The 15,323-nt window shown below is 34.3% G+C and overlaps 1 protein-coding gene and 1 pseudogene across 3 annotated transcripts; one reads left to right on the plus strand and one right to left on the minus strand.

Annotated features, from left to right (window-relative positions):
• Positions 1–564: 564 nt before the first annotated feature.
• LOC136414381 (uncharacterized) lies at positions 565–5,642 on the minus strand. Of its 3 annotated transcripts, XR_010752541.1 has the most exons (4): positions 5,258–5,642; positions 4,876–5,200; positions 1,061–1,291; positions 565–851 (listed from the first exon to the last, which is right to left on the minus strand). XR_010752541.1 is itself a non-coding variant. In XM_066398368.1 (3 exons), the coding sequence occupies exons 1-3, from the start codon at positions 5,265–5,267 to the stop codon at positions 1,285–1,287; spliced, it is 342 nt and encodes a 113-aa protein (XP_066254465.1). In that variant the 5' UTR covers positions 5,268–5,642; the 3' UTR covers positions 565–1,284. The 3 variants fall into 3 exon arrangements, 2 of the variants coding, with proteins under 2 accessions (XP_066254465.1, XP_066254464.1); XM_066398368.1 differs by having other exon boundaries at positions 565–1,291; XM_066398367.1 differs by lacking the exons at positions 565–851; positions 1,061–1,291 and adding an exon at positions 1,813–2,000.
• Positions 5,643–7,546: 1,904 nt separating this feature from the next.
• Positions 7,547–15,167, plus strand: LOC136414505 (polyribonucleotide nucleotidyltransferase 1, mitochondrial-like; annotated as a pseudogene).
• The last annotated feature ends 156 nt before the right edge of the window (positions 15,168–15,323 follow it).

Raw genomic sequence — 15,323 nt, forward strand, 5'->3', positions numbered from 1 at the left:
TTTTTGGGACACTTAAATTTTTCATTTAATTTTTTTACCACTGACTTCTAACAGGTGCACACAGTTAAATTTGTGCAAAATTTGCTTGTGAAATAATTTTTTTATATTTCGTTGGTTTCAGCTCAGGAATATGGGAGTTATGGTTACGTTGTATCCAGGAATGCCTCCAGCCTTGCTGCACAATTCGCAATTGGATAACACAAAAGTGCGTATAAACTTCGGTTTGTTCAGTTAAAAAGATTACATTCTGTGGTATTTAGATGAGACATTCGTCAGCTTTAGATTTAGAAACAGGGTAGGAACTTTAAGTTAAATACACTGACCACCAAGAATAAGGAGTCAACTGTAAAAATAGTTGTAGTTAAAAAAAATTATTATAATTTTTTATTTCATTTTATCTAGGGCTTTCCGCTATAATTAACGCACACTTTTTGTTATTTTATTGAAAAAACATTCTGACAAAAACGGGAAAGTGGTGAATGTAATAAATGCAATTTACGATTTTAACAAGTTTATGAACAAAAATAAAAAAATAAAAAATGAAAAATAAGACAATAATAGCGTGTATGGGCTCTAATTCGTCGAACTTCTGCACGTCGTCGAGATATGCTTTCAATGACGTTTTTCAACATTTGTTGATCGAGCTGTTCCCATTCTTTCAGGCGAATATCTTCGACATGTTGAAGATTTTTGAGTGGCTGACGGTGGAGCAAACGCCGTCCAAGTGTATCCCAAATATGCTCAATGGGATTTAAATCGGGACTCCTTGCTGGCCAATCTATAATCTCAATATTATGGACAGTAAGAAAATTTTGCACTATCCTGGGCGTGTGGGATGTAGCATTATCGTGCTGAAAAACAAATTCTAGACCCATATTTTCAGCAAATGGTTCAACAAGTGGCTCAAGAACTTCGGCGGTGTACCTTTGTGCCGTCATCGGACCTTGTCGAAAAACTACCAAATCAGTGGGGCCATTTAAAGTTATTCCGCCCCAAACCATAATTGAGCCGCCACGAAAAGCTTATTTTTCTTGAACTGTGAAATTTAAAAAGTACTCACCACTTCGTCTACACACTTTAACACGCCCATCAATATGGTTTAGAAGAAATCTAGACTCGTCAGTAAAAATAACATTACTCCATTGATTCATGGTCCAATTTAAGTGTTCTGCAAAGAAGCGCCTCGCTTTACGATGCGCAGGGCTTAAAAGGGGTATTCTAGTTGGCCTTCTTGCATTCATTCCACGTTTGCGAAGTCGATTTCGTGTAGTTTGAGTACTTACTCTAGAACCTGTAGCAATTTTTGAAAAAAGTACTACAATTTTCGGATACTCCTCGATGACAGTAATTTTATAAGGGTTTAAGTAGCTCATAACTAAATTTGCAGAAAAAGAAAATATTAAAAAAAAATAAATTGGGCGTTGATGGGTCAAAATGGAAGGCTTGCAGGAGATTAAACTTTTTCTAGGTATTAGGATATATAGTATTATAACTAGTTTCCATAATTGAATACATATGTATATACCCTCTATTGTTTAGCCCTACATTAAATTAGAATAAACCATTAGTCGTAAATATGGAGAGTCTGTTTATCATCTTGGCTAAAACATGAAATGCAGAGAACGGCTCAAATATCAGTTTTGTCCTAATATAAGTGTGAATAGAATGATTGAGGGTTGCGAGCGTGGGAAGAAGGTGGAATGGTATGTGCTAATTCTTTTGAAGATAAACAGATGCACTCGGGGGTGACCCTGATGCATCTTTGGGTATGTTGGGCATTCGATTCCCGAAAAGGATAGAATAAAATTGTTTGAGGACACGTGCGTGTATTTTATTAAAATAAAACCTACCCGTTCTTTAACAATAGGCAAAAAGAGCAAATTAGTTTAAAGGCTATATTTGCAAATTATTTTAAACATCTTTAATACTTTATTAACTATTAACTACCTTCGGACGATGTATTTGTGTTCGATTCCGGCGACTCGGACGTGCTTTCGTCACTATAAAAAATACAATGATTCATTACACAACACAATATAAACTACAAAACAGGTTGCATTCAAAATAATTAATAAGAGCATCTAACCAATACATTTAGCGAACAAAACTACAGTTAAACATCAATGACACTTATTAAATTTTCATTTCAACTATTTGCATAGGTACATGCTCATAACTGAAAGTTACTACAGTAAAACTCGCTTAATACGAGATCACGGTTATAACGCCCAATTTATAGAACCCTGTTAAAAGTTCCATATAAACACGTGTATTTGTGTTTGGTTATAACGAGGTACCGTTTAGAAGAAACACATTTGTAAGTCCTAATGTGGAAATAACAGCAGTTTGCAGTGTCTCATGCTTAATCATTTTTCTCGAAAACAGTTCATTATCGATTTTAAACCAGACTACCTTTTTTGTGTATTTTTAAACAAACTCTAAAAAGAACTGACCAAATATGCATTTTGTCCACGCACAAAAAAAATTTGCCGCAAAAATTTCTAGGCCACCCCTGGCTATTTGGTTACCATAGCAACTAAAAATAATGTACTCATCAATAGTTGTTGCACCCGTCGGCCACATCTTGTGTACCAACTTTCAATAAAATCGCAAAAGCCCTTTGGATGAAAATAATAGAAATATGTTTTTCCAAACTATCATAAGACGCCCCATATCTTTTTTTATTAAGCATTTTTGGATACACATTAATATAGAATTTCTGGCATAAAATAATCTAATCTACTTTCCATATTAATTTGGCACCATAATTTAGAAACAAATTCAATAATAATTAAGATATCGACACAAAACCCTTCTAATTGATAAGTTTAGATATAAATATGGTCTAAATCAGTTATAGGGCAGTTCTTATAGAGAAATAAGAATGTCAAAACGTTAATTATAATAGTACCAAAACCAAGGGACGTTTTCATTATTTTCTTGCATCGAGGTACATTACACAATTTTCAAAATTTTTCCGGTAGTGGAACAGTGAACTTAGGAAATAGTCAAAAAAATGTTATTAATTGTGCATAACTATCCCGCTCATTCAAAAGTTGAGAATTTAAAGCTAATTAAGTTATGTTCATTGACCCCAAATTGTACTTCCATTTTACAACCTATGGATTAAGGTGTTATGCATTCACTGAAGACTCCCTACCGTAAAATGCAACTTTTAGAAATGATAAAAAAATAGAACTAGGAGAAAAAATCATTATAACACTTGTAGATGCTATTCTGATATCTGCGGCCTGGGAGAAGGTTACTCCTGAAACAATTCAAGGTTGTTCTTCGACATGCAGGTTTTGGAAAAAATAGTACAAATGACAAAAATGATTCTGATGATAAAGACAACATTCTCTTAGCACAACTTAGGCAACTTAACAATACCGCTTCAATATTAACAGATAATGAGCTACTTGAATTCATAAATGTTGATAACAAAGTAGAAACCCGAGAAGACTTAAATGAGGCTGATATTTTCAAAACCATTGTCACTGATATAACTGAAGCAGTAAAAGGGAGTGAAGAGAATGACAATAAAGAAGGGGCAAATGCAATTCCATCATGTATCAAGGCCTTCGAAGCAGTTTCAATAATAAAAAAATTTGTTATTTGTGAAGGTTTTGACGACTAACAATTACTAAATAGCATTTCTTTTATTGACCAAAAACTCGAGAATTTGTTTTGAAAAATGTAAATGTGCAAAACAAAATAAAGTAACTGTTGAGTTATGGACATTTAAGCAATTAAAATCGCCAAAAACTTAATCAATGGTACGACTAAGATAAAGCTTTAGATTTATATTATATTTAGGTTTAAAGTGGGGAAGAGACACTATTCCTGAAATATGATATGCTGTTGACGGTTTTAAGGTGCTTTTAGTAAAGCCATGTGTGTTACATACATATAGGGATGATACAAAATGGTATAGTAGTGTGGTGTGGACTTGCTTTCCAAGCGGTTTAGAGATGAAAAACAGATTATATAAAAGAAACCTATTTGTGTTATATTTTTTATAGCCTACTCCCTATAGTAACAATTTTTTTAAGGTTTTATAATCTTGTGTACAATACACATGTAGATAAGTTGTATTAAATAAAGTATGTAGGTATATATTGTATTAAAAATGTATTAAAAGCAGAATTTTTATACACATGACTTAAAGAAAATTTATTTTTGGATATAACAACCAACGGCTATAACGACCTAATAGCCATGGTCTCTCCAGTATCGTTATAACTAGATTTTACTCTATAATAAAATGAATAAATTAAAAAAAAATAATAATATCATGAATTGAGAGGCAATATGCCAGAATATCTTTTAAGGGAACTGATAAATCAAAATTTGGCAGGAATGAAAAAATTAAGATAAAAAAATATTTAGTTTAAAAAATTAAATAAATTCACTATTGGCAAGCACAAGAAAGAGTTGTGGGGGAGCGAGGGAGGCACGTCTATGATCCCCCAAATTTCTCCACTCTGGTTTCAAATTTTTTTGCCCAACTTATAAGAAAAGAGTGTCTCATTGAACTGTGCACCACTGCAAAATTTCATTAAAATAGGTGAAGGAACATCAAAGTTATTAACAACTTCAACACCCTGTATAGTGAGTATGAAGAGTTGAAGAAAAGTCATATAAGTAAAGTCTAATTACTTTCGCTCAAGGAATCTGTAGTTAGCAAATTGACCTACTAATTTGCAACACCCTCTATATGCCTGCATAAGTACACATACAAACATTGGAAATACAATAGACCAAATACAATAAGCAATCAGTTATGGCAAGTAAATTGGCCTTTCCCTTGGGTCCTTGTATTAAGCAAGTTTTACTGTATATTAAAAATTAAAAATGAGGTAGAATGTTACATACCTTATTAAAATCCTAATTTTTTGAAGTGCCATATCTCGTTCCCTTGTTGAACGAAAATAAATAAGGAACGATGGTTTCCCAAACTTCCGGCTTATTCTAATGCCCTTACTGCCTTCTTCGTCAACTCCATTGAGGTGATATTCGTCGAAAAAAAATGGCGTTATTTGATGATCATCGGGGCGAATGCTGAAGATTTTTGTAGTTATTCGAAGGCAGGCATAGTAAGACTCTTCCCCTATCTGAACTCTAACGCGCTTGACGCTCATGCTTGAAAGTTTCTGTTGTTGAAATTCGATCCAATCTTCGACACAAGTATTCATTTTATCTGAAAATTAAAAAAAAAAGTTTTTTTTTTCACTTTTTATAATTTAGGTATACATACCGTTCCCCATCTTGATTATACTCCAACAAAAAATTGCAAGCAGAAAGCGGTGTCGAGATTGTGTGTGCGTTTGTTTACCGATTGAGATGTCGGTGCACGCTCCAATGCAGTGTGCCCCTAGAGTGAAGGGGTTCGTACTGCGTTATAGTTCCCGGTGGATACACAGAAAAGATCAGTATTCAACCCGACAGAGAAACTGCTCCAGTAGATTAAACAAGCGCTTTTCCTACTAAACCACTTTATTTTGCACTAATTATCACAGTTTAGTATCACTAATACTAAGGGTGACGTTGTGGTACTCTACCTCGAGAGAGTTCAGGGCAGAAAGAGAGATATTTAGGGGTCGTTTTTCTCTTTTAAAGGCTAACAACCCTTTTGGTTCATTTTCTACTGTCACTCGTCAATTGAGACTTCCTGACAGTATCACTTGCCGGTGCAGGTTCTTGGAGTGAACGATCTCTCGAGTGGTGCACCACAGCGGTACGACTTCAGACAACTGATCGAATTGACAGTTGGCAGTCAGTGCAGCTGTTTCGTTTGGCTGGATAAGCGTTTTCGTTTGTTAGTTACGCGAACGTAACTAACAAACGAAACTCGTACAACGGGAACTTTTAATTTGTATATTCAAAACTTAAAATAAATTTATAACTACTGCATACAGAGTATTTGTGTTACTTAACGTTCACCAGGTATTGGATGTGTATTGAGAAAAGAACAGCGCTCAAAAAAAGAGCGTTGGTGATGTGACCAACGGTTTTATAGGACTTCGGAAAAATGTTTCCCGCCGGCTGTTTGAAATCTCCATAGAACCGAAAGGTCGCTCTGGTTCGCAGTGTACTGTCACTGCCACTAACAGACCGGTGTCAATGCACCGTGCTGTTGATTTTGCCACACAGCCAACAAGTTAAAATTTAAAATACCTGTTTCTAAAATCTGTTTACTGTGTTGCATATGTAGTTAGAATTGATTTCCTGTGGCTTAATTATGTCCTCCATAAGGGCTGTATTGTCCAAATGCTGTGACGAAAGAGAAATCTTCTAAAAAAAATATTTCTGTGGTGCACGTAATTTAGGTCAGGTGCTGATTGTGAGTACCTGATTTACCTCCTTACTTGTTCTCTTTTAATTGTTAATAATTAGTTTATTTATAGGTGTATTATAATCTGGTTGTTGTCATAGATAGGTCTGGCAAACCACCAATTATTATTATTTTTTAGAGTATTTGTGAATAGTTACTTTTTGTCAAATTAGTTTATTTAAGTAGTTGTCAAGATTAAATCAAAACAGTTCTTTACTACATTCGCGATCATCAACATCTTTTAATCACAAGGACATTTCTCTTCAAGTTGCTGTGATGCATTAGAAGTTTCTTCAACTTTCTCAGCTTCAGGGGATGATTTAGTGATAAATTGGGCCTTTTTTACATTTACAAGTCTTACCTTTTTCATTGCTTCTTTGCCACAGTCATTTCTTTCTTCTGCTTCTTCATGATTCCTTTTACCATTAACTGGGGCTAAATTTTCACATTAATAACTTTCTTAACTCTAAACCAATAATCTAGCAGTAATACAAATTGATCTCCATCATTTAATTCACTTTCTCGACTTTTACTTAGTTTTGGCAAGATTCTGCCATTGTTGGCTTTGAAGAAGCATGGATTGAGATGCACTTGTGTAGAAGTGTTTTAGAAGTTGTAGAAGAATGTTAAGTCTTACTGAAGTTAGAGTTATTTTATCAGGAGCTACAAGAATGACGGCATGATTGCAAGATACTCTTTTATTAGATATTTATAAACAAAGCTGAGTAGATGTGGATATTGTGCATTTAAATATTATAAATAAACCTTTAAAAGAATTCCTCGTCTTAACAAATGTTTGTGAAATAAAGTGGCTAGTGCGTTCTCCTCGTGGACGTCTAAGGAAAAGATGTTTGATAGGGTCATTGCTGAAAATGAGGCAAAAATATATTACTAAGTACCAACATATTTAGTTTTCTTTTTTAATTGAAAACCTTTAGGAACGTGAATTTAAAAACAATGAATAAGGAAAGACTTTCAGTCAAAGTGAAACTTAAAACAACTTATCACATGAAAGTACTTTCATCCTTTTCTATTAAATGCGCCTAAAGGGAAATCAACTTTCCTGAATAAACAAAACAACAAGATTATCCTCCTTCTTTGCGGTTGGATGGAAACCAACGTTGTCATCGCTGCCTTTCACCATTTTCTTGAATCGCCGTCAATGTGGCAACACTTTGTGGTTATGTGACACGATCCAAGCTTGAACATTTTATGATAAAAATACTTCTTTTCCAATGGATGTCCCATGTAAAACTCTTTCAAATTCACAAAACATGTCTAAGGTACCCTCGAAGATATCTCAATAACACATCCAAAATCCCCCAAACTGCTGTAAATTTCTCCAATGAGTAAATTGACTTTTACATAAAAAAACGCATCAGTTTCAAGCCCTAAGTAACGACGATTAGAAGGAATTTATTACTTTCCTCGGGTCAATATACTCGACTCGCAGATGGATGCGTGGTGGGTTCCATAGGGAACACCGCAGTGATAGTAGTAGTGGTATCAAAAACTAAACCAAGCTCCAGTAACATTCTGCCAATGGTTGTCGATTTTAGGCAAAAATTTGCAGCTGCAGGCCGGATTCCCGCGAATTATGTTAGGCGAGAATAAGGCTTCACTGAGAAAGATATCGACTTCAAGGCTTATTGATACGAGCGTGTGACCATGGTTTTTGGATAATTATTGGTGTGAAACTCAGATATTTTGAAAGCAGGCTATATGTGAGATTATTTACAAAAAAAAACTCACTGCATGTATTCTTTAATTTACCAAACTTCAACTTATGTCTTAAATATACAGGGTGGAGCACCAAGAGTGCCTCAGGGGATTACGTCCTTATCAATGATTTTGGTAGAAAATTGTTTTTAAAACTGTGGAGAATCCAAAAATGTAATAATATACAAGGGGTTCCATTAAAAAAAACACAACTTTGATACTTTTAGGGTTTTTGAGACACCCTGTATAATACGAAAATAATTTTAAAAAGTAGCCATAATTGTCCTCCATATAATCCAAAAGTAAAACTTTTTGAAAGCCTCGTATTTTGGCCCCAATATTCCGTGCTGCATAGCGTGAATAACCTTGTATACAGGGTGTTTTCACATGGGTTGCCTATACCTCAAATGGACCAAATTTTGCATTTTTTGACAAAAACTTACTCTATTTTTTATTTTTAAGCAAAATGTTACTCGAAGAAGTTGCTTAGAATTACTTTGATAGTTAAAATTCAAAATTTCATTTGTTTTTATTTTTAAATTGGTAAATAACTCTTAAGTCGACTAAAGAAATAAGATACTACTAGGAATAATAGATATTGCAACTGTTTATTATATTCGGAAATCACTGAGTTCAACATATTTTTTCAAAAGTGTTTGGAATTTTTCATAAACAGAATGAATAATGCTTTCATTTATTTTTTTTTTAATTATTTTTATTTTATATATTTTTGATGAAATATTTCAATAGCATTATGATAAGAAATACCACCAATACCGCAGCACTTAACTAAGTAAATTCGATGCTTTAAAGCGAGGATTTCTACATCAAAATTAAAGTATAAGTGCAGTTTATTTTTTAAAATGATGACTGTTATGTTTAGAATACCTGTTGAATCCTACTCATCAATTGTTCACAAGCACTTATCTGCCTATGTACAACGTGAGTCACGAGAAACAGATGTTTTTCAACAAAGAACGGCTTTTGTATGTTTTATTTTCTTAATAACCATTAAACTATGCCATTTTATACGCCTAACTACGAAAAATAATATCTGACTAGTGACGGCCATTTTCACGAATACAAAACTGAAGGCGTTCTCGAAAGTTTGCTTTAACTTTTCGCAACGTTTCTGGGTTGATTTCTGCAATTTTTTCACGTATTCCTGTCTTCAGGCCCTCCAATGTTCGGGAGTTTTGCTCATATACCCTTGATTTTAAATATTCCCATAGATAAAAATCGTACATGGAAAGATCAGGCGAGCGCGATGGCCATGAGGTGTCTCCAAAAACGTGAAATTAGACGATTAGGAAATGCAGTATAAACAGCAGCCATGGAAGCCCGCGCTTCCTCGTGTGCGGTTGCCCCATCCTGTTGAAACCATAATTCTACCCTCGTGCGCAAGGTTCGGGTAAGAAAAAAGTTTCAAACATATTCACATGGCAGTTAGAATTAACAGCCACCGTTCTTTCGTTTTCTTAAAAAGAAAGGGTCCAATGATTCCAAACCGTCCAATCCCGCACCAAACAGTAACTTTTGAGCTATGTAGCGATTTCTCACGTACTCCCCGAGGATTATTTGCAGCCCAATAACGCAAGTTTTGTTTATTAACTGCCCCTTCCAGATAAAAATGGGCTTCGTCGCTCATTATGATATTTAATTTTTTTTTAATTAATAAATTTTTTTTTATAGATAAAAAATACCAACTGAAGAAGTGTTGAATACCACTTTCCCCACTTATCTACGATTTACACAGGCCGTGTACTATCCGTTCTAAACACAACCGTTTCCCGTGGCTCACTCTGTAGTAGCAGTATCTTATTTCTTTAGTTGGCTTAAGAGTTATTTATCAATTTAAAAATAAAAATTGAAATTTTGAATTTTTATTATTAAAGTAATTCCAAGTAACTTCTTCAAGTAACATTTTGTTTAAAAATAAGAAATAGAATTAGTTTACTTTTAAGTCAAAATTATGTTTTAAAAGGTTCCGAGCTCCCCGTAAAATATTTTTTTAAATTTCAGGATGAAAGGTGTTTTTGGATCAAGCAAACTACTTTTATGAAGAGTGACTTTTTGTCGAAAAATGCAAAATTTAGTGAATTTGTGGTATAGGCTACCCTATCTGAGGATACCCTGTATAAATATAATTATAATTATGTCGAAATTGAAATTGAAATTTCGAATCCAAAGAGGCAAACTAGTTTATAATGCTTCTCTGTCAGGAGTGCCACAACTTTAGCTTTCTTTTTTAGGTTGTTTGTGGCATACTTGCAGTTGATGGCATTAACAACCCTGATATAATTTCAATAAATGCCGCTTCTGCTGCCTCTCCCTCAGCGATATTTCATAGCATGGTCCTGTAGGAACAGTATATGTAGGCATAATCAATGACGAATTAATAATTAACCCCACTAGAAAAGAGTTGAGCATCTCGAGGCTCAATTTAATATTTCAGTGTTGAAGAAAAAAAACATGGTAGTAATGCTTGAAGGGAATGAAGATAACATCCTCCTAAATTACTTGCAAAAAGTTATTAAAACAAGCACCAGAGAGGCTCAGAATGTGATTAATGAAATTGAAGTATTGCAAAAGCAGTTTGGTAAGCCAAAGAAGGTTATTGCGTCTGGGACGATTTTGAGTGAAGAAATTTCTGAAGCTTTAAGATCGTTCTCTGAAATGAGAGTTAAAGAGGTTTGACAACATTTTTTTCTGGATAAAATAGGAACGGATTTGGCGTTAAATGAAGTGCGCACGAACACATTAGATAAAATCAGATCTTCATTCCCGGATGTGGACTCTAATCGGATAAGAGAGGGCTATAGTAAAGTTGTAAAGCAGATATATATATATATATATATATATATACAGGGTGTCCCACAAGTGTTTCATTATATTTTAGTGGGTAATAGTACATTGAAAAATAATATGACTCCCCATATAAATCATATTCCAATAATGCTTCATTAAGAAGGTACAGGGTGTTAAACTTTACTTAAAAAATCCAACTTTTATTGATATATTCAAAACCGTTTGAGATATGTAAGTGAAATTTGACACGTTTTGAGAGTTAATGTAGACGCATTTATTTATGCAAAAAGGCTATTTTTCATTTTACCAGTGGCGTGCGTAGGGACACCTCTCAGCACATTTTTAAAGAAAAAAATTGTGCGCCACTGCTTTTTATCAAAATAAAAATTATTTTTAGAAGTTTAATTTCATTTAGAAGAGAAATGCTCACTTGACTCTTTTTCGTCCGATGCATCGTTTGCCAGTAAAAAATTGAATACCGTCTACATGCACAAATAGTATGCATATCGGCAAGTTCAACTAATAATAACGATTGACTTAAATCCAGATAGCTGTTAAATCTGTTAAATCCCTCGTGCTATTGCTTTTCGCAATAATCAACAGCAATTTTCCATAAACATTTGGGCCGGAATTTTAGGTGATAACATAATTGGTCCTTATCTGCTCCCACCTCGTCTAACTAGCCATATTTACGAACAATTTTTAAGAAATATTTTACCAGTGCTTTTGGAGGATGTGTCACTAAATGTTAGACAAAGAATGTGGTTTCAACAGGATGGAGCACCTGCGCATTTTTCCCTGCTTGCTCGGCAACATCTTGATCAGGTTTTTCCTAATCACTGGATTGCCCGAGGCACAAATCCACAACACAGCTGGAATATTTCAACGTATCAGAATATCAATGAACAGGCGAGCTAAATTATGTCTTGAACAAAATGGCCACCAATTTGAACAATTTCTGTAATATTACGGCAAATAAATAATATTTAAAACACACTTAATATTATTAAAACCATTTAGAGAATATCGTGCATATAGACGGTATTCAATTTTTTACTGGCAAACGATGCGTCGGACGAAAAAAGTCAAGTAAGTATTTCTCTTCTAAATGAAATTAAACTTACAAAAATAATTTTTATTTTAATAAAAAGCAGTGGCGTACCATTTTTTTCTTTAAAAATGTGCTGAGAGGTGTCCGTATGCACGCCACTGGTCAAATGAAAATGTATACATAATACATGTCTATTTTCTCATCTTTGGAGAAATATCATCCCATTTTGATAAGAATTAAAATTTACTTAATTCACAGAAGAACAAAACTCACTTTTTTACTAAATTTCTTTTTAAATAAAATTATGTTGACATAGCAACCAATAATATTGGGTACTTGACTTATGTGTCAAAGACAGTCAGTAACTTGGTAACCAATTATGACCTTGACAAATTCAGTGCTACTTGAATTTTTCATTAAATATTTAAATATTTTAATTTTTATTGTAAAATAGTTCAGAAGACCCTTGTGTTGCACCTCGCCGAAACGGAAATCTTTCGTGTTTTTCAAAAATGCGAAAATCCAATATGGCGTCCATAAGAAAATCGAAAGTTAGTATTATTTTCACGTAAACTAGTAGGCCTAGGATATTTTTGACCTTTCCATATTGAAGACACTGACGGAAAATATAGAACACCCAAGTTTCAAAATGATTGTATGAAAAATAAATAAGTTATAGACAAAAAAAGAAAATCGACTTTTTTGGTATTTCTTTGATATCTTAGTAATTACATAAGATATTTCAATTTTGCTTTCAGCTTTTTGCAGAACATAAAAATACGAAACTTTTTCTCCATTTAACCAACCTTGTATCTTTAACCGTTTCGAAAATCCCCATAGAATGCGTCGTAAAAGTGACCACCCTGTATATATATATATAACCTGAACTAACTTGATCTTTGACAAGGAGTTAAGATATGATGGAAGAAATCTTGATTAATTGCACAATATATCATGTGAAGTTGATTTGTATAAGCCTCTACATGGATCTGCAGTGTTCACCAGGGGGCAAACTCAAGTTCTATGCACTGTGTTAAGTTTATATTAAGTTTATATGATTTATTTTCCACGATTAATGTGCCCTGATACTGCACCTATGTAGGTATGTGTATATAGTAAATTGCAGCTCTGTTCTCGAAAATCACTGGGTTTTTTTCACCAGATATTTTTAGCAATAGTCACGTTCATTCAAAGAATTCCCAGCGTTAGCGTCCACCCCAGATGGAGGCTGCTTTATGACTGGGATTTGCAGTAATAGTCTTTGTCGGATCTATAATTTCGATCCAATTCATGTATCGCTCAGCCGGCATGACCAATGAAGGTTCAATCGGTTATTCATCTGGACTATGCACGTTAACACAACGAGTAGCCGAGAAGCCGACAATTGCTTCCTAAATTAAAGATACGCATATGAGCGCCGACCTTTAAATTAGTATTTAAGATCTAGAAATTTAGGAAACAGGACATTAAATTACGATAGATATCGGGATGAACATCACAACCACGACACTGTGAGATTCTTCAGCTACGTCGCGCTCCTTCCGGTTCTATAACAAACACTCCGGGCGCGAATTGTCAAGTTAATATTAAGTGCATTACCTTTGTGTATTGTTTAGTAGTACAATAAATAAATTGTAAAGTACGCCCGAGTGTATTGTCCGAGAGTCACGTAATCGTGTAAAATATAATCAAGAGAGTGGTACTCGAGCCAAACTACGAACGAACCCCTATTCCGAACACACTGACTTTGGATTCACACGAGAATGCTATGAGGCTTGATCCTTTAAGTGTTATTACTAGGTAAGCTTCACATGAAAAGTTTAATTTCAATTATAACGGTGTTTTTCTGGTGGTGTTAAAGAAAAAAACAATTCCTGCTTTATGAATTCCCACTTTTTGCCATCAAAGAAACGGGTAGAATAGAGCCGATAAGCAGGTGAGAAATGGGGCACGGGGCTTTAACGAAAAAAAGTCTATTTCCTATAATTCCCAGAGGTTTTCCTTTTGCCATTATACTTACTCCTGAGGTCCCAGAAATCAAACGGTAAATGCATAATTAATTTGAAATAAGTTTTCACAGATTCGCAACAATGCCTTCCATTTTTGTCGACAATATTACACTCGCACTAGCTAGTAGAGATCATTGGAATGGTGGAATTGCACTTAGTTTAGATCAGTTGAGAATAACATTATTCTTTACCAAGGGCTTGAATAAGGGAACGATAATTGAGAAATCCGGCTTTGGAACCTAGGAAAAACTGTTATAGAGACGAAAGTAATCTCAGCTAATTTTACTTCAGAATAGTGTGTAATTCCACTGCTTCAACAACTTCTACTTGTGTGTGGTGTTATTTTTAAAATACATTTAGGAAATAAATCCATGTTTAACTTATAACATATAGAACTTTTGTCATTCCTTGGAATCGTAAGGATTATTGAGATAATTTGACATTTGAAGATTCAAGCTCAATGGCGAGCGAATGCGATGGTAGCCTCGCCCTTAAGGATGGAAGTGTTCCTGTGTGTTCTCTGGCTGCAGGCGTGGCCATTGAGCTCGTTACACGGTACGACAAAGAAAAAAATAATCGAGGGTTATAAAGTCCTTGCCGACATCCTCGGTATCGAGGACTAAATGAGTGAAGTGGATTTTAAAGGCGATTTGCTCAAAATGTTTTAAGGTTTTATTTCAATTTTTGTTTTAGTTGCAGGAATTTCTAAAGACTTTACAACGTTACAGGTCGACATTAAATTACCGGATCTTCTTTTAAAAATCATCAAGAAAGCAATGCAGAAAGCTTCAGATGCCAAAAAGAAGATATTCAGATAATACATCACTACTTAGACAAGCCGTGGAGGGGGAACAAAGATAATTAGCCAGAGCCTTATAAAAGGACAAAATTATTGGGCATGGGAGGAGTCAATATGAAGAAACTTTTTGTTTAAACTGAAGTGCAAGTATCGAAACTCGCAAAAGACACGACTTTCTAGATTTTTGCTCCTAATCAGGCTGCTATCGACAAGGCCAAGGAAATTATAGAGAATCATTTGAGCAGCTAGAAAATGCCAGAACTAGAGTTTGGAGAGATTTATAAAGCACCGATAGTCGATCAATTAAATTATTATAAACTGTAAAGAAGCAGATTTATGCATCAAAACTACCTGCACTTAATTTAGACACCCTATAGGATTATTACTAATTTTAAAATTCATCTTCGTTAGTCTCGTATACATTCCCATAATTTATTTTTTTATTAAATCACAAATAAACTCGTAAGAGTCCGAGGGGCTGTTAAATGTACGCTCTGTATGAACACTTAATTACGTAAAATAATGCTGTCAGAATTCAAATCAACCCTTATTGTGGAAAACGTGAACCGGCTGCCATTGAATAATTGTAAACACCTAAATTCG

The sequence above is a fragment of the Euwallacea similis genome, chromosome 17 (assembly GCF_039881205.1).
Source record: "Euwallacea similis isolate ESF13 chromosome 17, ESF131.1, whole genome shotgun sequence".
NCBI lineage: Eukaryota > Metazoa > Arthropoda > Insecta > Coleoptera > Curculionidae > Euwallacea > Euwallacea similis.